The sequence below is a fragment of the Aphidius gifuensis genome, linkage group LG2, assembly GCF_014905175.1.
Source record: "Aphidius gifuensis isolate YNYX2018 linkage group LG2, ASM1490517v1, whole genome shotgun sequence".
NCBI lineage: Eukaryota > Metazoa > Arthropoda > Insecta > Hymenoptera > Braconidae > Aphidius > Aphidius gifuensis.
The window spans coordinates 14,986,799-15,014,636 of record NC_057789.1 but is presented as its reverse complement, the minus strand read 5'-3'; the positions used below and the strand labels follow the sequence as shown (position 1 = coordinate 15,014,636).

The 27,838-nt window shown below is 29.7% G+C and overlaps 1 protein-coding gene and 1 pseudogene across 1 annotated transcript; one reads left to right on the top strand and one right to left on the bottom strand.

The window, feature by feature from the left end:
- The first annotated feature begins 9,267 nt into the window (after nt 1-9,267).
- Nucleotides 9,268-10,443, top strand: LOC122850416 (annotated as a pseudogene).
- A 14,444-nt stretch (nt 10,444-24,887) lies between these two features.
- Nucleotides 24,888-26,117, bottom strand: LOC122850415. The gene has a single exon (XM_044149566.1). It carries the CDS (start codon nt 26,115-26,117, stop codon nt 24,888-24,890), a length of 1,230 nt encoding a protein of 409 aa, XP_044005501.1.
- Nucleotides 26,118-27,838: the final 1,721 nt, after the last annotated feature.

Genomic DNA, 27,838 nt, shown 5'->3' with positions numbered 1-27,838 from the left:
GAGTATTTTAAGGGTAAGAGAGAGAGATATCGATTTTAAAAATGATGAAAGGTTGGTCGATAACGGGATTTTCTAGATCGTTCTCCAATGTTCTAAATTCTTCTAAAATGTTGTAAATTGATTTAAAATGGTATAGGATATTCTATATTGTTCTAAAATATTCTAAAATGTTCTAATCTATTCTAGAATTTTATACATTGTTCTAAATTGTTCTACAATGTTTTAAATCGTTCTAAATTGTTCTACAATGTTTTGAATAAATTGTTCTAAATTATTCTCCAATGTTCTAAATTGTTTCAAAATCTTATAAATTGTTCTAAAACGTTCTAAAATGTTCTGAATTATTCTAGAATTTCCTACATTGTTCTAAATTGTTCTACAATGTTTTCAAATGTTAGAAAATGATTTTGAATGTTCTAAATTGTTCTACAATGTTTTAAGTTGTTCTAAATTATTCTCCAATGTTTTGAAATGTTCTAAATTGTTCTAAATTTTTCTTAATACGTTCTAAATTGTTTTGAGATGTTTGAGAATATTCTAAATTGGTAACGTCATTGTCTAACGTACAGAACCAGTGACTTCATCGAACATTCTAGAAAGTTCTAGAATATTCGAAATTTTTCTACACAGTAAAAAATAGTTGGTAAAATTAACAAATTCAGTTTGTTAATTTAGGTCCACCAACAAAACATTTGTTAATTTAACAAACATTTTATTTGTTAAATTAGGTCTCTAAATAATTGTTTGTTAATTTTACAAATATTTGTTTGTAAAATAAAATTTACAAACAGCTGTTTGTTAATTTTACAAATTTTTGTTTGTAAAATGAAATTTACAAATTTTTGTTTGTAAAATGAAATTTACAAATTTTTGTTTGTAAAATGAAATTTAAAAACAGCTGTTTGTTAATTTAACAAATACATTCTGTTAAATTTTTTTTTTTTTTGTACAAGCAAAAAAATAAATGTATATTCATTTATATAATATTTTTTGATACGTAAATTTTATTATTTTTCATATAACCAAACAACGAAATGATTCACTCTATACATATGAATATTTATACAATTATTATTTTATCAATTACAAAATTTACAAAAAAAATCTGTTACAGTAACTAATTTTTTATCTATAGACTCGTCTATATTCCAACTTTTTGTATGAGGTAGATTGATAACTTCAAATAATATTAAACTTTAAATTATGTGAAAAAATCATAAGGATTTTTCCGGAAGTCGAAAACTATTAGTATATGATGTACAAATAAATTTTTGTATTATCAAATGTTCACCTCGAATATCAACACTATTACCTATAGAAATATAATTATTTGAATTTATATTTGATGTTTTGTTAATAATATTACAAAATTAACTTGACTTTAAACTTATTATTTTTGTGTTGTTAATTTGTGGTTCGTCTTCAGAATATAGTTTTCTATTATTCCACGATTGTAGAATACATTTTTGATGACGATTAGTCAGTGTATGTGTTATGTCTTTGAAATTTTTTAACTCGTATACGAAACTTTTTAAAAAACCATTTTTACTTTCGATGTGTTATCAAATGATCTTTCATTATCAATGATGAATTAAATTCATTAATAATAAGACTATGATGATCTTTAATTAAAACTATTAGTCTATCTAACATATCATAGCTTTCTTTTGGAGCAAAAACAATTTTCATAATTTCTAATAAAATAACTCCATATTTTTGTACCCGCATGATTTAATTTCGTTATTTCATCAGTTAAAAGAAGTGGTAAATAAGTTATTAAACAAAACATTTGAGCACCACGCTGACCTACTAAATTTGCGTTTTTATTTTAATCTATTGGACATGGATGGTAAGATCTATTATGTAAGCCATAATCAAAAGTTGATATTTTATTATTTAAATTTGACAGATCGACAATACCTATCTTGATCAAATATTTAAGTACATGTTTTATATCTCAACTATCAACAAAATCATAAAATTTCAACTCTACCCAAAAATTTTTTTCTTTTATACCATAAAAATTAAATGTATTATTATTACAATATTCTAACTGATGATATAATGAAATGATTAAGTTCACAACAGACTCATTTAATGAAACACTTTTTTTTTAGTTTCTTTTATAGTTATTTTACAAATTCTACAAGAATACGTGGCTACGAAAGATTCATTCATACCTATTATGTTTGCTCCTCCCAAATTATCACAACTTACAGATATTAAACTACCTTTGACAAAAGAACTAAGTCCTTCTATAGATATACCATCTGTTTCTAAAATTTTTGAATCATTAACTATTATTTTTAAAACTGGATTTATACCAAAACTTTAAATATCAAAATCATAACCGAGGGCAAGTAAACGAATATTGTCTAATTTTGAAAGCATATGTAAAGGTAAATTTAAAATGGAAAAATAAAAAGCACCAATTTTGTGTATACCTGCTTTCGGACTCGAAGAGTTGCAAACCCCAAACTCGTCATAATAAATTTGTAGATGAATTGAAATTTTATTTATTTGAAAAAATGTATTATTTTTAAATACACTACCATCTTTGTAACTTTTGTATACGTTTTGTACTTAATAATTATTATCAGCAAATTTTTTAGTCAAACATTGTTGATGAAATTTATCTTGAAATAAAACCACATTTCTGGGTTATTTTTTTATGTTTTAAAAGTTCACTTGCCACAATATTGACAATAACTTTTCTACATTTTTTTTTGTTAAATATCTTAAATCATTGTATGATTCAAATATTTCATCTCCATATTAGTGTGATTATAAGAAGTTCTTTCAATTGGTTGATAAAATAAAAAAATATCTAAATATTCAGTAGAGTGAAGAAAAAAAAATAAAATTCAAATTCTTTCTTAACAACTAACTTTAGCTGAAACCACGTCACCAGTTATTTTTTTTTTTTAATTTTGGTTTTTTTGGTAAAGGCTCTTTGTCATCATTGAGATCAATTGGTTTATCTGATGGTACTGGTATAAAACATCAGCAGTTGTACTACCATCAGCATGCTTTAATCCATGAGTTTGTGTAACATTAGTAACTATATTTTTAGCTGAAAAAACATCACATAATATGATAATGTCAACAAATGATCAATTTTTCAGAAAATAATTTCAATAGAATAAAAAAGCAAAAAAATCTTACATATATCTAACAAATAGACTATTTTCTGTCTAAGTTTAGATGTCAAGCTATGACCACTTGAACGTATAAAATTACACAATATATCTTCATCAATGAAAACATCATTTATGTCAGTCATCTCAATATTTTGCTTCTCAGGTAATGCAAATATTTCATATACTTTAAAATTGAAAAAAATATTTATAAATCAAACGAATTCTTAAGTGAATTAAACAAAATAAATAAGTTCGAGAACTTTCCAGAAAGATCGATGACGTCATCAATTCTAGAAAGTTCGATGACGTCATTTCGAAGTTTCGAAAATTCTGTCCCCTGCCCCCTTTATCCCCTCGTCTACTGGTCTAGAACCGGCCCTGTATAACTACTAATAAAGAAAAGATTTGCCACATAAATTGTATTAAATGTGAGTTAATTAATTAATTAATTATTAATTATTGATTTTTTTTTTTTTATTTAAAGAGTTCATTAATTTTTATTCAGGTAGAAAACAAATTTTGTTCATTTCATAAAAATTGTCATGAAAAGTTGAATAAATTCAATTGTTACTGTACAATAAATTTCATTTGTACTGTAAAACAATTTTTATTTGAAAAAAGAACAAATTTTGTTAACTTCATCAGAATTTTTAGTTGAGAAAGAACAAAATTTGTATATTTAATGAGAATTTTTATTTCAAGTTATATTAATTTTAATAAGTGCTGAATAGATTCTGTTGTACCGAACCAAAGTTTATGTGTTCCGGGAACCACAAAATTTGTCAGTCAGTAAAACAAATTTTGATATTGACCACATTATATTTCATTGGACTTACGTCTTGCCACTTTTTTGTGGTTCTTTCCAACAATTTTTTAGTAGTTTTCTAACAATTGTTGTGAAATATTTCTCTGCGTGCAGTAGGGTACTGACGCCAGAGTCACAAGATATTTACAAGCCTTATGTATCAACACATAAGACCGAAACCAACACCTGGGGAAAATGAGCAAGATCGATACCGAGACTCATTGAATTTTGTCTCGGCTTGTACCCCATGAAGCCCTAATAAATATATGTATGATCTAAAATATAAAATGTTTTTACCGCTTCGCTCGTAGATTTTTATGTCTGTTAATACTATATCATCAGCATTTATTAAATCTGCAATTGTATTAACTGGCAAATTTAGTTTATCCAAAGTCAATGAGTTCACGGTAATAACCACTGCTACGGAGTTAGGTTCTTGACCTAATAAAAATTTCGATATCTCGAATAGTTTTCGAATTATCGATATTTTTTCAAAACATGCATACGATTTACTTAGCCGTTAGATGTTTTACGGTATCTGTAATTATAGCTAATCAATCAATATTTATTCGAGATGTCAAATTTTCATTAGGACATTTTTAGATGAAGCCCGATACAAAAATTTATGAAAATCGTCATATCATGATGATCGATATTATTAAACTTAATTATTCACGTTAATAATTTCTTAAAGATAATATTCGATATAAATTACTGTCTTGCAAACATAAACTGATTATGAGTATTGAATGACTAAAACTAAATTAAAAAAAAAATTACATATAACTAATTAATTGAATAAAATAAGTAGACATAAAAAGTTTTAAAATACAAATCATTTAATAATTTTACAGTACCACTTCACTTCAGATACGTGAGAAAAAATACGTGCTGATGAAAAAAAAAAACCGAAAAGAACTGCCCTGGTAGAAATAATCTCTCCGGATTTCTCCGGATTTCCTACGCAATTGAGACTTCGAGAGATATGATTCCGTTGTTTTTTCGGATTTTCTTCAGATTTTATTGGATTTTTTTGGAAAAAAATTCCTCTTTTATTTTTCGTATGTAAACTCTTATTTCTGGTTTTTTATTGATTTTTCCATTTTTTTTTTTGTTGGTTTTTTTTAAGCGAAAATTCCGAAAAAAATCCGGAGATATCATGAAAATAGTCTGGAGATTATTCCGTAAATGTCTCCGGAAGTCTCAATTACGTGGAAATTCGGAGAGATTTTTTCGAATCACACTCATAATAAAATTAGATCAATATATAAATTTAATAATTTAATTCAATGTTTTTTTTTTCTTTATTCTGTTATGTCTAAATACAAATAGCTCTAGCCATTCGTTTGATGTTTTTACAATCAGTCTTCTTTGATTGGAGGTCATGGAAATGTTTATGTTTGTTAAATCTCAATAAATTACACTACTTCGCGTTACAATTTGTTAAATATTTTATCGGTGGATAAAATATTGGCTTTAATCAATAGTTTTTCTACACGGAGAAAAATTTTCACCAAATTTTACTATGCTGCCACATTACCAAAGAACTATCTTTTGACTATTGAAATATTTAATATCATTTTAACGAAAAAAAACAATAGTAGTCTTGAAAAATTAAAATGTAGCATAGCAATTTCTCATGTTTTTTTTTTTGCTATTTTCCGATGAAAAAATTACAACGCACAAAGAAATTTTTACAGAAACCAAATTTAAAATTTAAAATAATCCAGCCTTAAAATTACAATGTAGCATAGCAAAAAATATTTTTTTTTTTTTTGCTTTGTATATTTATAAAACTTACTCTGTTGTTGTGGACAAAATTAAAATGATCCTCTGAAAATTTACATTGTAGCATAGTAATTTTAATAACTTTCTTGGAATTCCTGTAGGTGTCACTAACAAATACAAAGCAACATATTTAAAATTACGATGGGGCATAGCAAAATTGATGACGGACTCAGAAATGTCAACTGCCTCTACTTTTTAGTCGACTGCGCAGGCGTGTCGTTGCTTATTTTCCGATTGTTGATGTAAAACAAATAAATTTTTATTTTCACGTGCGTTATCGTGGCGCAACGGATGCCGTGTAGGGTTTGTAATCGAAAGGTACAGAGTTCAAATCCTGAGCCTGGCCGATTTTTTAAGTCTACGTATTTATTGTAAAAAAAAAAAAAAAAACAAAGAAAAATATTTACTTATAATATTTTTTTTGAGCGTTTATAAACAAAGCAAATTTTGCGTTTGACCATTTTAAAAATTACTATGTTACACCGTGGAAGGTCGCATGGCCAGTATAGGTGGCGTTCTTCAATGAAAATTGCTATGTTTCATCTCGATTTTTAATATGATGCTCTTATGGTACCAGTTTACTGTAACACAACGCAAAAATTGCTATGCTATTCTATTGAAAAAAAAATGTAAATTTTTTTCCGTGTAACTGAGTTATATTTTTATTTTGACAATACTTTAGATGAACTTATAAAAATTTTAAGTTGTAATTAATTTTGTTGGAATAAAGTCTGACTGATTTAAATTATGCTGGTGAAATTTCCAAGTAATTCTACTTGTTTTGAATTGTGGAATTAGGTTTCAAAGAGACAATCTAAAACTAGGTCCGGGTGATTCGATAAATGACTTGTCTTTATCTTTCTGGGGTTTATATATGAAATTGGGTCCTGAGAACACTTACTTAGGTTTTTCGGGAGATAAAAGCGTCTGTTGAATATATCAAAGAGGGCATTTTAGCTACCTCACTGCGTTTAGGCAATCAAATATTTATTTTATTGCATCGACTTGTTTGTAAGTTAGTTTTTCCCGAGTTTCCTATCTTTTCGGTCCAATGTCTCAAAGTCGTTCTCAACGTTTTATTTCTTTTTTGTTGCTTCTCTTGGAAATGTGATGGGAAAATTATATTTTTTCTTCTATTCACTTCTTTCTGTTCAATGTCTAATTGCTATCTAATTCTATTTATCTAACTTTAAAAATAGTGTTTGTGCATTCTGTTGGATGTAAAAATTCCTTAGATTAAAAGTAAATATATTACATAAATTCAATTTCAATATAAATAAACTTATTATCAAAACATTTGCATTCATTTAAATCATATTTGTTAATTGATTGGAAAAAAAAATTATATCACTTTTTAACATATATGTAATACTATATCTAGTATTTACTAAATGTAGTACTAAATATATGCTTTTGAAAGTGCTTAAAACTCCTTCTCGTTTCCACTCCATAAGACGAGCAGAAAATGTCGTACTAATAAAAAAATGTAGAACCTCAGTGGCACCATTCTGCTTATACCCACTCTAATAATACTAGATAGATGTATGTATATATTTAAACAAAAAAAAAAGGTAATTATTCTATACTTGAAAACTTTATTATGTATTGATATATATTTATATATATTTAGAAACAGTATATGTCCGTTCATGTCTTAAACTAAATAGATTTTTATCGCTAAAAAAATCACTACATCTCATCAAATAATATCCAAAAATGAAATTCATGTAACAAGGACAAGCAGTAGCTAAGAAAAAGATGTAGCTAAGGAATCGATTAGCTTACCACATAATTTCCTCATCCACATCGATTCCTTAGCTACATTTTATCTTTTTTATACACTGCTTTCCCTTAGTGACAAATAAAATACATGCAATTCGATTTCACAAATTAAAATACTAAGGACAAGCAGTAGCTAAGCAAAAGATGTAACTAAGAAATAGATGTGGTGAGACTCATAATTTCTTAAGCTACCCTTACTTAAGCTATTCCTTACCCTGATGACAACAGTGTACCACTTGTATGCTCTACCAGATTAATACCTGTATTTTACTGGTATAAAATGGCGGTAGATTGGACTATTCCATGAAGGTCTTCAAGGAGGGTAAACTGTCCGATTTTACTGAAGCTCACAGAATGGAGCAAGTCAGTACCTTTTTTTGCCGATGATGACGCTTGTGTCCCCACGTCACATGTTATTTTTGTTTACATTTTTTTATGATATATTTTATGATATGTGGTAATGTGACAAGTCAAAATATAATTATTTGATAATTAATGTGACGATTTAAATTATGATCATTGTATAATAAATTAATTGAACTATTATTAATTCTACATTTAAAGTGATAGTTGATATAATATAATATATAGCATTGGTTGTATAGTTCGGACACACCGTTTGGCTTGGTGGCCGGACTAGAAGCGAAGAGCTAAGAGAGCGGAGTTTCTAGTACCCACACATATATATACAGATAAAACACCTCATTGACTACGTCATATGACAGGTCAATGTGGTGGGAGACATCAAATATGCGCATTCTATCTCGCTACACAATACGTATGAGGCTGAGTAAAAATTAAACTAATACGTATGAGGCTAAAAAAATTTAAGGTAATACGTATGAGGCTGAGGAAATCCAAAGCAATACTTATGGGGCTGAAAAAAATTAAAGCAATACGTATGGGACTGAAAAAATTAAAGTAATGAGGCTTAGAAAATACAAAGCAATCCGTATGAAGCTCAGAAAATACAGAGCAATACGTATGGGGCTTACAAAATAATTATTTCTCATTGTTTTCTAAGTAAATTAACACTCTAAGAGTCGACGATAGCCCCACAATACACGTAAAATCTATCTATTTATTTTGAATAGCCATATCGGTAATGCTCCATTGAAAAAATAAAAAAACCACATAAAAATAGTTCAGGCTATGAAATATCAATACAAAATAATTATTTCTTACTGTTTTCTAAATAAATTTACATCCTATAAAATTCAGTGACCAGAAAACCTAGGCTCCCAAACACTCCCTATTTACCCCTGCCTCTATTCAGCTATCATCAGTTGTTGAATTCACGAGGTAATAGGGAATTTGTAAATATCCTTGAATTTTTGCAATTCATTTGAATATTAATGAATCAAATAAATTGTCTGTATCATTATTTTTAGTATTATTATGACTATAATTTTTGGTTAAAAATAAACCCTCGAAATAACCGTGTGAAGCGCGGGTATTTACTAGTAATAATAAAAAGAAAATCTAAAAAAAAGAAATTATATTTAAATTCAAAAGGTTTTTTTACATCATCTTATGATTATTTAACTGAAAATGGACAATTATTATCTTCACTTTGTAATGGACAGGGTGGTACTATGTTTGATAAACTCTAAAAAAAATGGAATGATTCATGGGAAGTTAAAGAAATGGCTGCACATGAAAATTTTATATTGTTGACATTAAACAGGCAAAGTACAATTTGAAAAAAAAAAAGAGACAAAACCATAAAAGTTTTATAATAAAACAAAAATTATGATTGTTTCTGGTTTGGGTATAATTGGTGGAAAAGGTGGTGATGTGATAAGTTTTCAACTTCAACTTTTCATAAATTGCAAAGCTGGACCAGATGATGGTCATGTTATTTTTGAGGTAAAATAATCGACAATTTACAAATTAAAAAAGAAGATATCAAAAAACATTTTTATATTTAAAGGTATCAAGAGATGTTACAGATCTTAGTCATGTAATGAATTTATAATAAAAGCTGAAGATAGTATAGCTGGACAAAACAAAGATTGTTTTGGTAAAAATGCTGATCATGCTGTTGTTAAAGTACCAATGGGGGATACAATTGTAAGAAACATTGATGGTAATGTTTTGGCTGATTTGGATGAAGAACAAATGATGTTTGTTGGAGCACGTGGTGGTGCTGGTGGACATGGTGATGCATTTTTTACATCTGACACACAGCAGTCACCAAAAATTGCTGAATATGAAGCAATTGGTGAAGATCGACAATATGTTCTTGAAGTTAAAAGTATAGTATATGTTGGCTTTTTTGAATAATTAATTAATTTTATTGTCAATAAATTGGTCTACCAAATGCTGGAAAAAATATACTACTAAGATCAATCACTCGAGCAAGACCAAAAATTGCTTCTTATTCATTTACAACTCTTACACTTTATTTAGGAATGGTTTTGTATGATGATTATGAACAAATTGCTGGTAAATAAAATATATATTATTTGAATATTTTAATAATTTATTTTTTTATGTACTTAATGGTATTTCTATAGTTGCTGATCTTGCTGGTCTTATTGAGGATTCATATAAAAATCGTGGTCTTGGAATAACATTTTCAAAACATGCTGAAAGATGTGCTGCATATTATTTATTTTAGATGCAAGTTTAGATGAACCATGGGAATAATTGAGTTTATTAAAAAATAAAATTCAACAATTTAGCTCAGCATTAAATGAAAGATCATCATTAATTATTGCAAATATAATGAAATTTCCTGGAGAAGAAGTTATTTTTAATTACAAAAAAAATTAATTTTCTTTTAATTAACAATTATATTCTATGTTTTTCATTTTTGTTGCACGAAAATTTAGAGAAATTAAAGGAAAAAGTAAGCGATCCAATCATTCCAATATCAGCAAAAATGGGGAATATTAAAAATTATTGCAAAAAATTCGGGTAATTTATGATATTGAATTAAAAACAAAAAAGATGAAATAGCAAATTTACCAAATGATGATTGAACATTTTTTTATTATTTATTATTTTTAAAATATTAAAATTTATACAAAAGTATAATAAGCATTGTTTTATTTGTATGAAATTAAAATTTGAAATTTGCGAAAAATGATTTAATTTCTGGTTGATTAACAAGAGTCATAAACCATCTTGAAAGATTGGTATATTTTTCTTTTTGTCAAATGAATCAAATGATTGCTCGTAAATTGTTATCATTGTTATAAAAATAGCTACATCAACAAGTGTCATTTTCTCACCAAAAAAATAAGTTTGATCCAGCAAAATATTATCTCAAACTTTGATCGTATCGAGTAAATTTTTGTTAGCCAACTCATTTGGCTTTGTTGTTTTTTTATTGAATTTATGAAAGCTAGCACAAATTAATAGCAATAATTCATTATCAGCAAAGTCCATCCACTGAATAATTTGACTAGAATAAAAAACATCAGAACATTTCAATTTATCATCAGCTAAATAAAATGTTATTGCATTTGCATTTAATAATTCAACATTATTTCCAATCAATTTAATTGTACCATCTGTTGTATGTTTGATAATTATTTTTTTAACACCAAATTTAGCAGCAATTTCTGCCCGATATTTTCAATACTCAATTCTGTATAAACGATTGTAAGTAGCAAAATAATGTAATGATTCGTTCAAACTCAATTAAAAAAAAAAAAATTGTAAACATCAGTAATTATAATTTTTTAATAATTATATGTATACTTTGATTTTTATCATTATCGTGTATTCATGAGAGTGCCAAAAATGTAAACAAACATAACATGTGACATGGGGCCGTGGGAGTACAAGCGTCATTACCGGCAAAAAAAGGTACTGACTTGCTCCATTCTGTGAGCCTCACCAACAGCCTATGCTGTAACATAGGAGTTTACCCTCCTTGACCCTTGTAGACCTCCATGTACTATTCTCAAGAACTGGTATTGTACTGGTATTATATCGGTGACGATGGCTATTTAATGTTACTAGAAAATTCCCGACAAAATACCAGTACAATTTTACAGTTATTTCAAAAGGTACAAAATAGTACAAGAGACTTGTCAGTAATTTACCGGCACAAAATACTAGTAACATTTATCAGTACATTCACCATAAAATACTAGTAGTGTACCTAATAGAGTTCTAGACCAGAGGGAGGTCGAAAAAAGGTAGATCGGCGAGGGGACAGGGGACTGCAACTCGGTCGGTAAAACAGAGATGGTAAAAAATTTTATGTGTCACTTTAACGTGAGATTTCCCAGTAGTTGATAATGCAGAGATGGTAAAGAAATTTTTCATTCTTACCCTGGGTCGGTAATACAGATTTGACCGGGAAAATTATATTTTGTCATTTTAAAATGCAATTTCTCATGTTCCCATGTAGTATGTGTTATGTTCCTATGTTCCCGTGTGTTATGTTCCCATGTTCCCATGTTCCCATGTAGTATGTGTGATGTTCCCATGTAGTATGTGTTATGTTCCCATGTGTTATGATCCCATGTCTTATGTCCCATATCTTATGTTCCCATGCCGCTGAAAAATGTAAAAAAGTCATAAGGGTAACAAAAAATAAATGAATTATTTAATTTTTTTATATTGATCAATTTTATTAATTATTATCTACTAGTTAAATATAATTCTCTCTCAGCATTAAAAAATAGAAATTCCTTATTATATTTTTTCCTTTTATATATTATTCTTCTATGGCAACATCATTATTTTGTGTACCAAACTTCGTTAGTTTCAGTATCAGATTCTTGATTTACATCCATCTCTTGATCTGACTCATACGTAACACTGCAAAAGTTCTACAACAAAAATTAAAAATATAAATTAGCATTCATATTACTACCTTTTCATTATAATAAAAAATATTTACTCACCAACAGTTATAGTTGTACCATATCGATCATCTGGTATCAATGAATATTTTGCTAGAAAAAATTTATATATTGACATAAATATTATAAAAAATATATCAGAAAAAATCACACAAATTATTACCTCCAAGTGATGGGAATATTATGAGATGGTCCAACTCATCTATAGCCAAGTCAGACTCATCTTCCAATACTGTACTATTATCATTTGCCTCGTTAGCAGGAATATTGTCTGAAAGCATGAATTTATTATTATCAGTGGTACTTAGAATCTTAATTTTTACAAATAAAAAATAAAATACATACAAACTCTAAATCGTGGTCTTGCATCTAAATCATCATCATCATACATTTGAAAACTGCTTAGTCTTGGAAACATAGTGCCTATTTATTAAACCTTTGAGAATAGCTTCGATATGATATTTTATCTAATAAATGAATAAATTATTGAATTATATTTGTAAAATATTTATAAATAAAATACTAACCAATACTAAATTTCGGTGGCGCAATACCGGTGGAAAAGGGCGATCCATGCGTTGTGCATATCGCCAATTCATTTCCGTTCCACATAATCTGCGAAGACTGTCTCGATGAGGAGCCAACTTTGTTAAACAAATTTATTAAAAATTTATTATAATACTCATGTCTTTATTGAAAAAATTAATATAATATTTAAAAAAATATTTACCAGAGTTTCCAACGAGTCCATATCCATTTTTGATTAGCACTTTTAATTCACACAAAATAAAAAAATAAAGCAGCTTCTTACTTGAATAACAATCCCGAACAAAGTGACATAAATCATCCCGGTAAATTGTATAAAAAGACAAAAAATGCAAGATAATTAGAAAAGTAGAGATATCCATATTTCTTTCCGATTCAATATATGTATAATTCTTTTATGCTATACATATATATGTCTCATAAAAGACAAACAATTTACATGGAGAACGAACATCGAAACATGATCTGTTGACGGCCGGCAGGCACGCGCGGTCTTCCAGATGCATTGTCTCAATTATACATCGAGATTTATTTTTTCATTTCTCTCTTTTATATTTTGAATATAAAATTCATTTTTTTCCTTACTATGCACATTTTTATTTCTCTCTTCTTCTATTTTAAATATAAAATAATTGAATGTTTTTTTTTTTTTTCATCTTCCTGTTCTTTGACCTTCTGACAATATTATTGCTTTCTTTTCCATTTATTAGCTGCATTGTCTTAATCATGTATCGAGATTCATTATTTGCTTACTTTGCACATTATTATTTCTCTCTTTTTTTATTTTAAATATAAAATAATAGAATAATTTTTTCCACTTCCTTTCTTTTTCTTCAAACAATATATAAATATATTTATTGAATTCATTCTTTTGTCAATCTTGTGTCATCAGTCAGTGGTCAGTTGATCTTGAGACAACTACTTCCTCCTGATTATTAAAAATATTATATATTTAAAAATGTATTCTATCGAAAGGTGTGAGAAGCTTGTTAACATTTTAAGTGCGGGTTATTCATCTGCAAATACTATTGAGAAAATTGATCGATGGATCAAATGGGGTAATGTAAATATAAAATTACTGAATAAATTTTTAAAAAATTCAGCTGATTCTGTAGGTTCAAAAAAAAGAATCCAATTAGTCGTAGTTAGACTCACAACAATAATTGAAAAATTACAAGTGAAAAGAAAAAAGACATTACATCATGGTGCTGGTATGAGTACTCATCATGATGAACCGGCATTGCATGACAAAGTAAAATGGAATGATTTGAAAAATATTTTCAAGGGAAATATAATAACTGGAAGTGTAACAAATCTTTATCATATAGGGATTGAAAATTTTTTGAGAGATGCTCAAACTGTTGTCAGCAAAAAACTAAAAGCTTTTTTGAAAAAAAAAATTAATCTCAAGATCAATTCATGTTTGCATTGTGAATATGAGGTTTTGAAAGATGACCAAGAAGTCAGAGAAATTAAGTCATTTAATACGAAAAATGCTGTTATACTACCAACAACAAACCTCGATGAATGGTTTGATGAATATTTTTATGATCCTATATTGAAGAAAATAGAGGAATTTAATCTTGGTATTTCTGGTTGGAGTTTGAAAAGAATTCAGAGTATTATCTTCACTGTATGCAAATATCAACCATTGCGTGGTGGTGATTCTACGTTTGTTGAAATGCCTGATGACATCAAAAAAAAAAGAGCAGTTTTGAATATAGAAAATAGAGATAATTTTTGTTTTTTGTGGTGTGTAACTGCAGCTTTGCATCCTGCACAAATACATACGAATCGTGTGGCATCATATATACATTTTAGTACAATATTATCATATGATGGAATATCTTTTCCAATGAAGCTGCGAGACATACCAAAATTTGAAAAACTCAACAATTTGAAAATAAATGTTTACGCAATTGTTTCAAATAATCCGAAAAAAAGTATTATTGCTCCTATATTTTTGAGTGATAATATTTGTGACAGTCAAACGATTCATCTGTTGGCAGTCGATAAAAACGAAAATGATAAAAAAAAAAAGTTACCAATACTAATGACAGTATTTTTGATGATGAATGTTTTTCGGCTGACGACGATGATGATGATGATGATGATGACAATAAAATGGAAGTTGATGACGAATATGAAAATTATGTTCAAAAGCAGAAAAAAGGAAAAAAAAATTTCCATTTTGCATTAATTAAAAACTTATCACGCTTGGTAGGCTCACAAGCCAGACAAGGTAATGGTCGTTTATACATATGTGACAGATGTCTAAATCATTTCTCGTCAGAGCTTTATTTGTAAAAACATTTGGCTGACTGTTGTCAAATTAATCATGCACGGATGATTATGCCAAGAAAAGATGCCAATATACTGAAATTTAAAAATCATCGATACAGAGAACTTGTACCTTTTGTCGTCTATGCTGATTTGGAGTGTATTTTAAAAACGATTGATAATACTGACTCTAAAGAACATATTCCACATAGTGCTGCGTACTATGTTAAATGTACCTATGATAATACATTATCATTCTACAGAATGAATCGTAGTGAAAACTGTATTGAATGGTTTATTGGAGAATTGGAAAAATTAGCTCACCAGGTCAATGATGTACTTCTAAATCCAATACCAATGGAAAAATTGACTGTGCAACAGGAGCACGAATTTTAAAATGCCACAATTTGTCATATATGTGAGGAGATTTTCCTGGAGAAAGACGTAAAGCACCATGATCACGATCATTTCAGCCGATCATATCGAGGTCCAGCTCATGCTAGATGTAATATTAACTATACAAAGTCTCACAACGTACCTGTACAATTATCAGGATACGACTCACATTTTTTAATACAAGAACTTTGCAAGGCATTCGATGGTCGCATACATATACTACCAATAAATAAAGAAAAATACATTTCATTCACAAAAAAAGTGGATAATACTGTTGTAAGTTTAAGATTCATCGACTCATTTAGATTTATGTCTAGTAGTATTGATAGATTATCATCTGATTTGAGCAATGATCAAAAAATTATAACACGTAGTGCATGCAATAGTGAATACTTTGATTTATTGTGTAGAAAAGGAGTATTTCCCGAATATATTGACTCATGGGAAAAATTAGCCGAAACAACTCTACCACCAAAAAAAGAATTTTTCTCAAAATTAAATAATGCTAACATCTCAGATGCAGACTATGAACATGCCAAAAATATTTGGGAAAAATTTCAAATAAATACATTAGGTGAATATTCTGATTTATATTTGAAAACTGATGTGCTGTTGTTGGCTGATATTTTTGAAAATTTTCGTTTGAGCTGTTTATCAACATACAGTCTAGATGCACTTCATTATTTTACTGCACCAGGTCTAGCATTTGATGCAAAGTTAAAGTATACAGGTGTGGAACTTGAACTTTTGACAGACCTAGCAATGCATCTTTTTATTGAGAAAGGGATTCGAGGTGGTGTTGCACAATGTATGAACCGATACGCAAAAGCCAACAACCGATATATGGGTGAAAAATACAATCCAGAAGAAGAAGAATCATACATCATGTATTTTGATGTAAATAATTTATATGGTGCTGGCATGAGTCAATATTTGCCTTATGGAGGTTTCCAATGGGAAGACAATTTAAATATTGATGTGACAAATATATCAGATGAAGCTGATATTGGATATATCTTAGAGGTTGACTTGGATTATCCAAAATATTTACATGAATGGCATAAAGATTTACCGTTGTGTCCAGAGCAATCCACAGCACCAAATTCAACGCAATCAAAATTAATGACAACATTATATCCGAAAAAAAATTATGTCATACATTATAGAAATTTAAAACTATATTTGGGTCCTATAATCCCGAGTGTTATGTTCCCATGTCTTATGTCCCATGCCGCTGAAAATGTAAAAAAGTCATAGGGGTAACAAAAATAAATGATGTTTTAATTTTTATATTAATCAATTTTATTAATTATTTTTTACTAGTTAAATATAATTCTCTCTCAGCATTAAAAAAAATAGGAATTCGTTATTATATTTTTATTAATTATTATATATATATTGTAACTGATTTTATCACCGATAAAGTAGAAGCCTCAGTTACTATGGGATCAACGAGGATTTCTCACCATCCTCCTCTCTTACCGCCAGGAGGGAGCCAGCTGGTGTATAACGGCAACCAACGGACCGTGGGGTAATTTCGGGAGCAATGGCCGCCGACGGCCATTTCGGTAGCGACTAGTTCAGTAAGAAAATGGTAGAGGGGCGCGGTCCACCATATTAGTTCCAAAACGTCACTCTGGCACCATTACTAAAATGTATATTGTTTTTAGTATTGGCCGGGAGCGTAATAACCTCACCCCGCGGCGGCGGTTATTACCGTGATCATTAACTTTGGTTTAACTCACTCGCACAACCTAAGTCAATACGAGAACGAGGATATTCGTACCTCACAGGCTTTACCAAATATCCTCCTATTGTCTACTCACTCTAGTGCACCAAGTAGTCGAACATAAAGTCCATCCGCAGCCACGCTGGTCTTACGCCGGACCACTCTATGCATCTGACTACTCGATTATAGGTTACCCTGACAGTAAGTAACCACACTAGAGCGAGAGAGCGAGTGATATACAACGTCCTACCTATACAGCGTAGCGACATCGTAAATCACCCCCGAGAGCATGCACCACGCATCGGGAGCTTGGCTAGACTCATCAGTGACATCAACCAGTTCCGCCCTAGGACCCAGTCAACGTCAACGTCTAAGTCGGCTCACTCCACCAAGGAGTTATGCCAGCTTCACCAGTGATATCAACTAGCTCCTCCATAGGAGCATGTTGACATCACCAAGTCACCAGCCAACTTCACCAAGGAGTCAGCTAGCTTCATCGGAAGCCAACCACAGACGGTCACCAGTCCCGATGCCATCAGCCAGCTCCGAGAGCCGGCTGACGACTGGCAGTGAGATGCCAGCGATCACCAGTTTTATGGATTCTCCATCCCCACTCCCGTTTGACCCACTCCATACGACTATCTGTGCGCACATCCGATGCGACTCTCCGGTAGGAGTGTCGAAGTAGGGGATACGAGTCTGACGTAGCCAGGGTAGGCATCTAGATTATCCGCTCGTGGCGGATGTCTACCAAGTCAACACTGACATTCAGGTAAAAATGGATGTCACTACCGAGGCCACTCACAAACCGGTGGTATTAATTAGCGTCTTAGTCGATAAAACCCCTCAGACCAGACCTCTAATTATTTTCGGGAGCGCGAGATCTGCCAAATCTCGTTACAATATATATATTAGAATTATTTACAAAATTTAAATTTTTGATGGCTTAGGATGAGACGTTAAAGAAATTCGAATACAAAATCTAATTCTCTTAACATTAGAAAAATATGAATTCGTTGTGGAACAGTTATAGATTCAGACTTGGAAAAGATTAAAAAACTCCCAAATATAGTTTTAAATTTCTATAATGTATAACATAATTTTTCTCGTCATGAAGAGTTGTCATTAATTTTGATTGTTTTGAATTTGGTGCTGTAGTTGTAAGTCTAACTACCACTTATTGTATTCTTTTTTTTACACCTACTGAATATATTTTCTAAGTCATAATTTTACTGTATTTTTTTTTGTAAACGTAGGTTGACTTCATTTTTATTCGCACAAAGATCTTTAATTTCTTCCGAGTCTGAATCTATACCTACCCCACAACAAATTCATATACATCTCATCCTCTTAGCATTAGAAATTTCGAAAACATGGCCCCTCTAGCAGCACATCATGATTGACAGTTGTAACACAAAAAAAAACAAAAAAATACATAAGTTTATTTTTTTTACAAATATAATATTTTAGTTTTTAAAAAAATATACGTACTTTTAATGAAGAACTGATTGTTATTCAAACATATCACTATCACTAATCAATATTGATAGGTTCATTGTCATCAGGATCCACATTTGGGATGTCAGCATCATCATTGTGCTCGATATTGACCCGAAGATTTATCCTTTTTACTTGATGATCCTCATCATCATAAAATTGATAGAACTCAATCGGGTGTCTACATATCGGACATCTGACATTGTCCGATTCTAAAAGTCTGTCTGCAAAGATAATGTTTGCATGACAGTTTCGCTGGAAATTCAATTGACTCCTGTAGACATATCGGGCACTGATGATCTTCCCAATACCACAAGCCACTCTCTTCTGGTTCACAGGTTTTTAATTTTTTGCAGAATTTTTTATATTTCTGTTGTCTCCGATATTTTCGATTTTTCAATTGGAACTGATCGATGCGTTCATCTGCAATTTTCATTTGTTGTAAATTTCTTTTTTTGGTGTTCTGAAAACGCTTCACTTTATCCTCCAATTTTTTAATTGAATCATCGAGTGTCTCATTGTCCTTGAATAGAAGGACGCGTAATGCTACAGCACTCGAAATTGATTCATTATTTTTTTTGATCTGTTCATTTAAATCCAAGTCCTTGGTGGCAGATGAACTGGGTTGAGACATGATTTTTTTTTATTATTATTGGTCCAGATGGAGAGTGCACACTAATGTCAATTTTTTTTTCTTCGAAAATAAATTTGTAATATATATTGTGCTGATCTGTGAAGTAACACCAAAATCAGATGTTGTCTGTCACAATTTTTTTTCAGCACCAGATCACACAGATTATATATGTAAAAAAAAAAACTTGATCAATATAGTTTATCAATAAAAAAAATAAAACTTGTTTATATCAGAAGTCACAAATTCATATGAATATACACTATTATTGGTCCAGATATGGAGTGCGCACTAATGTCAAATTTTTTCGAAAATAAATTTGCAATATATATATATATATATATATATATTGTGCTGATCTGTGAAGTAACACTAAAATCAGATGTCGTCTGTCAGATTTTTTACGCACCAGATCACAAAGATGTTACTCGTTGATAATTCAAAACAACATCCCTTTGCACAAAGAGTACTTTTCACGGTCTTTTGTTATAAACACTGTATGAATATTTATGCAAATCGAATGATTGCAAAACCAAATTTTGATTATTTAATTCAAAATAATTTTAATTAAAAAAGTTGGTTTTATTTCTCTTTGAAGATTGATATATATTTTTTTTATTTAATTGACACTAGTAGCTTGTTTTTTATTTGAATTTTATAATTTTGTGAAGATTTATTATTGATTATTATAATATTGATAAATCAATATAGAAAAATTATATAAATGTATATATAAACATATATTTGTATATATACAAATCACTTTTATTGTTATAAGTAAAAAAAATTTGTTTTAGATAGAGAGTGCGCGTGCTATATGCATCGAATGGATGTACAGAAGATACCGGTCGTTTTGCTTCACGATGTATGATGCAAATGATTTAAAGTAGCTGTCACGACGCTAGTGACCGTTCGTGATACACCTCTCTACCCCATTCTTTTCTGTCATGTATACTATGTCTTGCCATACTATCTTCTTTTTAATTCATGTCAGCATCTTTCAATGTCTCTTTTTATATGATATTATTTATTCAATTTTTTCTGACTTTTTATTGTTCAAATAAATATTGTGGCTTAGAAAACCTTGACATTCCAAAGTATCCTATTTCACTCTTGCAGTATTCACACATGTACACATCATTTGATTTTATCGCAAAACTTCAACCAAAAAAGTAGACTCGCATATGTGCAAAAAAGTCTAGCTACCTAGAGCAAAATAGTCTAGAGCACTTGTACTATGTACACACCCTCAAAGTTGTAAATATTACTTACAGAACACATCATAAAAGATTTATCTTTGTAACTTTTAATAAAAAGACATGTAAATCTCGATCATGTTTGGTGTTATTATATATATTTTTTAGTATACATATATATGTGTATAAACGAGCAAAGTTGTTGAGCAATGCAAATTACATTATCACATATATGTGTGTCTGGTTTATCTGCATCTTCATGATACAGAATCGGTAGAGCTGCAGGCTGACTAAACTATAAACACATTTTTACAGACAATGTGACTATTATTTTTATATATATTTTGACTCAACCAACAGCTGAACGATTAAAAAATTATATTAATTATTTATTTTTTCAATATATTGTTTATTTTGAAATTCGGCATATTTTAATTATCAATTTTTCGTGCATGTTATAGTTTTTACCGAGATTTATTCAGAACAATACACGCCTGGGAAAAAAAAAAAAAAAATATAGATAATGACAATGAACAAAAAAATTATTTCAAGCCCAAGACTTATGGTTCAAATAAATATTGTGGCTTAGAAAACCTTGACATTCCAAAGTATCCTATTTCACTCTTGCAGTATTCACACATGTACACATCATTTGATTTTATCGTAAAACTTCAACCAAAAAAGTAGACTCGCATATGTGCAAAAAAGTCTAGCTACCTAGAGCAAAATAGTCTAGAGCACTTGTACTATGTACACACCCTCAAAGTTGTAAATATTACTTACAGAACACATCATAAAAGATTTATCTTTGCAACTTTACATAAAAAGATATGTAAATAATAAAAAATAAAGTATTCGTTCGCTCTCGGTCATGTTTGGTGTTATTATATATAAATTTTCTTTCAGTTTACATATATATGTAGCTACATATATATATTGTAGCGAGATAGAATATTTGATGTCTCCCACCACACTGGCATGTCATGTGACATAGTCAGTGAGGTGTTAGCTATGTATCTATGTGTAGGTACGAGAACCCTCACTCTTTCTTGTTGCGTGAGACTCTGCTCTCTTCGCTTCTAGTCCGGCCACCAAGCCAAACGGTGCGTCGGAACTATACTTATAAATTTGTATTGGTGATGTGGCTATGCCACCTCACAACCAGTAATATACATATTGTGTTTCGTTAAATTATTATAGTCTAATTGTTAAATAAATTGTTTCATCATTATTAATATTAAATATAAATCGTGTCTATCTTTTAAATTATTGTTTGAAATTGAATTAAATTATAAAATAAGTAAAGTGAGGAATCAACACTTCACAATATATATATATCGTTTAAACTGCACAAAGAACCTCATTGGAGAAGGCGTGGAAAATAGTGCACGCGAGTAGGGAAACAGGGCCGGTTCTATATCATCCCTTAATTAATCATCCCTTAATTAAAATTTGTAAAAAAAAAAAATAAAATGAAAAAAAAAAAAAATAAAGGGTAGTTTTTAGAGGGTAGTTGGGGGTGTAGATAAGATGTTGAGGATTGAGGGATGTGTGTGTAGTTGAGATTGGGGGGATGAGGGTTGAGAGTATGGAGATTAAAAATGGGGGGACGGGAGTCGGGAGACGGAAGACGGGGTCCGGATGTCGTTGACTCATGTATGATGAAAGAGATTGTTTATATAAACGTTATTAACGGTTTTCGTTCATATAAATACATAAAAAATTTATGGCTTTTTCTTAGAAAAAAATATAAAATAAAAGCATGCGTCATTAACGAAAAAATTCCGATATAAGTGGGGCAACATAATAATATCAAGTTTTACGTATATGTAAATTATTATATATATGTATTTGTTTCTACAAAACGATTTTTTTAATTGAAAACCTATCAGTGCATTAAACGTGTTCGTGACGAAGAAGTTAAAAAAAATATGGAATTGATTGTAGATATACAAGGATTTAAGCAACCTCACAACGCATTTGTTTTAAAAGAGTTTGCTGCAATTAATGTTCAAAACAACGAAACACATTGTTTTGTATTTAAGCCACCAAATACATGGAATCATCTACCTGCAAAATACAAGTCAATTAATCTGTGGTTGATACGCAATTGGCATGGGTTATCGTGGGAGTGTGGTGATGTATCTTATAATGACATAAAACTGATAATTTCTAACGTTTTGGAATCAGCTTGTTATATATACGTCAAAGGTGACGAGAAAAAAAAGTGGTTGGATAAAATCACTGACAATTCAAAAGTAATAATTGATTTATATTCAATGGATTCTCCAGGGATAAGAACAATAAAAAATCAAATAACAAGTCATCCAGGAATTCATTATGCTATACGTAATTGTCATTGTGCACTTGACAATGTGCAACAATTAAAACTATGGTTTCAGAATTATTGGGGTGAGAAATTATCTCTTAATAAATCTATACAGTTGTACTATGCATTAAAAAATTTATCGAAACTTAGAAAAGAAGATATAGAAATTTTACCAGAAAATTTTATACTTTCATACGCCTCGGAATCAATGGATGAAATTTGGGATAAATTGCCTGAAAATCTGAAAAACAACGATAAATTCATCGAAGAGCGTCGTTGTAAAGAACATTTTAATTTTTTGGGATTATATACAGATGCATTTGATGGACCATTACCAAAAAAAAAAAATTGTATTTCATGTCAAAATAATAAAAAAAAAATAATTTGAAAGAAATAATGATACCTCACATATATATTTTATGTGAGCGTTAAAATTTATGATGACTAACCAATGTTTACTTTTAAAAAAATTAGGGTCAACGGTTTTTACATATACGTTATAAAACACTACAGTACATGTGCGCACGCATCAATATATACACAAAGAAGGGCCTTGTAGATTCGTAAAAAGCTTGAGTAGAGCTCATTAATATATCAACTTGTGGTGTGTGAACATTAATAAAGTAAATATAAGTTATAACTAAAAATTATAATCCACCAGTGTCAAATAGAGTCTGAAATTTATCAAAATTTTTTGATGAATAATGCTGAATATAATACACAAGAAGAAAAGCTGAAGTCATTTCTTGAAGATTTACATATACTTTGGAAAAAAGTTGAACTTCTACGATTCGAAATGTTTTTGGATACGTATGATGAAGTATATTCAATGACTGAGAGTCAAATTAAATTAATTGACTTATTTGAGCTACCACCATACGTCTATGATGAAAAGGATCTTGTATTAAAATATTTTGATCGGACTGCAATTCCAACTTCAACATGACTCATACAAGAATTATTTGAGCTATGGAATAAAAATGAAAAAATCGATCGGAGATTCATAGAAGAACGAGAAAGCGAAGATGACATTGAAGAACAAGATCAAGAAACAGACAGCGAAGAATAATTTTTAAAAATGTATTATATAAAAGTAAAATAAATATCTATAAACCAATGTTGTATTTTAAAAAAATGTTTCTTTATTTATTTTTCGTTTCACAAAATTCATTATGTTTTTTGATTAATATTGGATCTATAATTTCACCTAATTTTTTAATCCGCATTTGAAATCTTTCATGATCTCGAGCCATTGTTTCCCATTCTCCACGTCTTGCTGATCGATAGGCATACGCCCATGTATACATCACGTGTACGGTAGTGGTAGTAAACGATACATGCATCTTTTGAATAATATTGATTGCAGAATTTTGTGATTAGTTTTCTCAATATCTTCTGGACATTCGAGTTTGAAATATTTTATTGTTGATTTTTGAATGTTTTCTTCTGGTTTTATTTTATTTTTATTATCCATTTGTTTATTATTTGTCAATTAAAACTTGTAGTTAATATTTAGGTCGATGATCTCCTACTGAGCCATATTTACCTTGCTTTACATAACCATAATATGGTTCAGAACCTCGCAATGATTTAGATATTTCAAAATAATTTTTCCTCGATTCTTTTTCAACTTTTGATTCGTATTGCATTTCACTTGAACGCGAGAAGCTATTACCACTTGTATTTTTATCCATTATTTCGAAGCAAAACGTTTTTTTAAAATTATTTTCCTTTTTTTGACCAAGCAGAAAAAAGTTTAGAATCTTTAGATTTCGGTTCGTTGTATTGTTGTTGTTTTCTCTCTTCTTTTTCAGCTTTTGTCTCTTTGATCAAAGGAGTTTTATCAGAATATTCGTCAGTAGATTTATTTTTTTTAAACATTTCGATGTTTACTCCATAAAAGTTAAACATTGAATGAAAGATTTTGAGTTTAGGATTAAATTTAAACTAATTTTCTGACGGAGCCACTGATTGGATTGTACTCGACAATGCGATCATGTAATATTAAACAATAAGCCGATGTTTCAGCGGGAAACTGTTCGAATGATTCGAATTCAAGTCGTATATCAACGGGTCCAGATTTTAAAAATTCATTTTGTTTTGAACAATCAATCACAATAAGAGGAGCCTGATCTATGTATTCTTTTTTTGTTAATAATGGTTCTGACTCTTTTCCGTAATACGAAACTTGAAATTGAGCAAACATGTCATATAATAAAGCATATTGATTTTGTGTTATGTTAATATTAAGATTACCATATGGATATGATTGAGAATTCAAGAAAAGTTTAATATCTCTCATCTTACAATGATCAAAAAGACTGGCATCTTTATTTGCAACATTTTTTCGTGCTGTTTGAAAACCAACGATGACGTATCTTGGTTTTTCAAGTTGTGTTGATGTTTTAACACTCCAAATATGCTTTGTTGTTGCTGGTAGCAAAGGATAATCATACAGCTCCCAAGTACGAAAACTCATTGCTATAGATGGATCTTTTGCAATAAAATTAAGTAATTGAATTTTTTGTTTGTCTGACACTCGTATATATGGCACTATCCACTCAATTTTTTCCAAACTAATTTTTACATTTTCAGCAGCAGCAGCAGCATCAGCAACAGTTGTCTGTTTATATGCGTTTGTATCTGTATTCGATCTTACAATAATAAGTTCATGCTTTGCATTAATAATTATTTTACGATAATCTTCAGCGAAACCTAATAATATACTCAAAGGAATCGATATATTAAAATTTCCTCCATTATCAAATATTTTTTCATCGTTTATCCAGCCTGCATTTTCAAGAAATGCTTTTTGATTAGGGTTAAATGATACATATCCTTTCATTAAAGTTGTAAGACCAACATTTTTACTACGATCAACTTCAATGCCATTTATTTCATAACGAATTTCTTCAAACATATGAGCAATTGACATTTTAACAAGAGAAGTTGTAGCAGCGACAGCAGTTCCATTACTTTTTGTAAATTTTCCTGTAATATGTAGTGAACTTTTACTTGGTAATAAACACAAGTCTTGATGTTGAACTCCAATTCTTATTTCATCACTATTATTAAATTTTGAAGCGCCATATGGCAGATGAGTGTGAAGCTCATAATGAGCGACTGATTCATCAAATATTATAGGTTTTTGAATATTTAAGATTTCTTCCATGGTTGAAAGCAAAGAAAACAACAAAATTGTATAACTACTTTTTCTTTTTTAGTTTTAAACCGAGATTTTTCAGAAACTGAATGTTCTGACGTGTTATCACTTTCAGAGGTCTTTGAAGACTGCTTGACTTTTGGCATGTCAATTGATTTTTATAACTCTGTCCATAAACTTTTCTAGTGAAAACGATTCCCATTATTATAGGCGCTTTACATGCAAACGTATTGTTATAGTTTCTCCTCGAAAATTCACTAAGTCTCCGTCTTGATCAACAATTTTCAATTGAATATTGTGTATTGCTTGTACGGTGATTGGAAGATAAATGACATGCGATGGCACTTCTATAATCTTATATCCTTTTGGAACACAAGGAAAAAATTCATGAATCGTGTGAACTGGTCGATCATTCATGTAAGCACCTGTCGTTATATTACATTCAATACGCAAAGCATTGACTTTTATAATAGTAACAGTCAAATCTGATTTATGCACAACATTTGGCGTTAATATTTGTGATGAAAATCCTAGCAATCGACCTATAGTATTATTTTCTTGGAAATTTATAAAATTATCACATAATATTTCACAACATAATTCATTTGTATTAGCTTTAATACTCAGAGAAATTTCTGGTAATTCTTTCTTTATATAGTCTTCAATATCTTCAATTTCATAAGTGCCAGTAGGTATTGTAATTATATAGTCACCTACATGAAATTTATTATTGTATTCATCAATATTTGGTATTGAATTGAATGTTAATAATTCAACGAGTCCCATAACATAATTTTTATCTTTAGATAATTCTATTGGTGGAAAATATTGAGCCTCTAGAATAGAGGAGGCTCCAGACAGTGTTAGCGTGAACGAATCACTCATGACTAATATTGAAACTGTATGTACATAAGTATTTATAATTTTCCAGCTAAAAAATTTAAACATAAATGACCACATATAACTGTATCATATTTTTGATAATTTTTATAATTATATTTAATGCTACCAACACCGAGATATTTTTTAAGTTCTTCGGGAGGACCTAAGTCTCCAAAACTATCAAAATAAATAACTTGATCATTTTTTTTTTTATACGCAACCCAGTGTGTGCCGGGACCATCTTTATCATCAAGATTGATTATTGATGACTCATATTTCCTAGGACCTGATTTAGGTAAATCATTTCTCATAAATACACCTCGAAAATATGGAATTTTTAAAATTTTTGCATATTTGATGAGATCAATATCAGTCAACGCTCGATGTGGTAGCTTTACATGTTTTTTGATGGCTTTAAAAATAGACCAAATCCTTTTTTATGAGGTTGCAAAAACATACCATTTCCCAAAGCAATTGATTCCATTTTTGTATTATGGCGTTTATTTTCTTCAAGTCTACTTTTTGCAGCATTTGCTTCATTGATAGTTTTTACTACTGTAGCAGCTCCACCCGATAAAGCACCCACTGCACTAAGACCAGCAAAAATAGGCATTAAAAACGGTAAAAATCCTCCAATTTTTGCTGGTAATGGTAAAACACGAGGTAACCGAACATTTTTTTTACCACCAGATTTTTTCACAGCATCACGTGCTCCCTTTATAATTGATTTGATAGGATCGCCTCCAGGCTGAGTAAGTTTTTTTGTTAAATTGATAATTTTCTTTAATGATACCGAAGGTCTTTTTTTCTTTTTTATTTTTCTAGTTCCCTTTTTTTTCAATGTCATA

What these genes read in the sequence shown, in the direction of transcription:
- LOC122850415 (XM_044149566.1), bottom strand. Translation starts at nt 26,117, where the DNA reads ATGGAAGAAATCTTAAATATTCAAAAACCTATAATATTTGATGAATCA.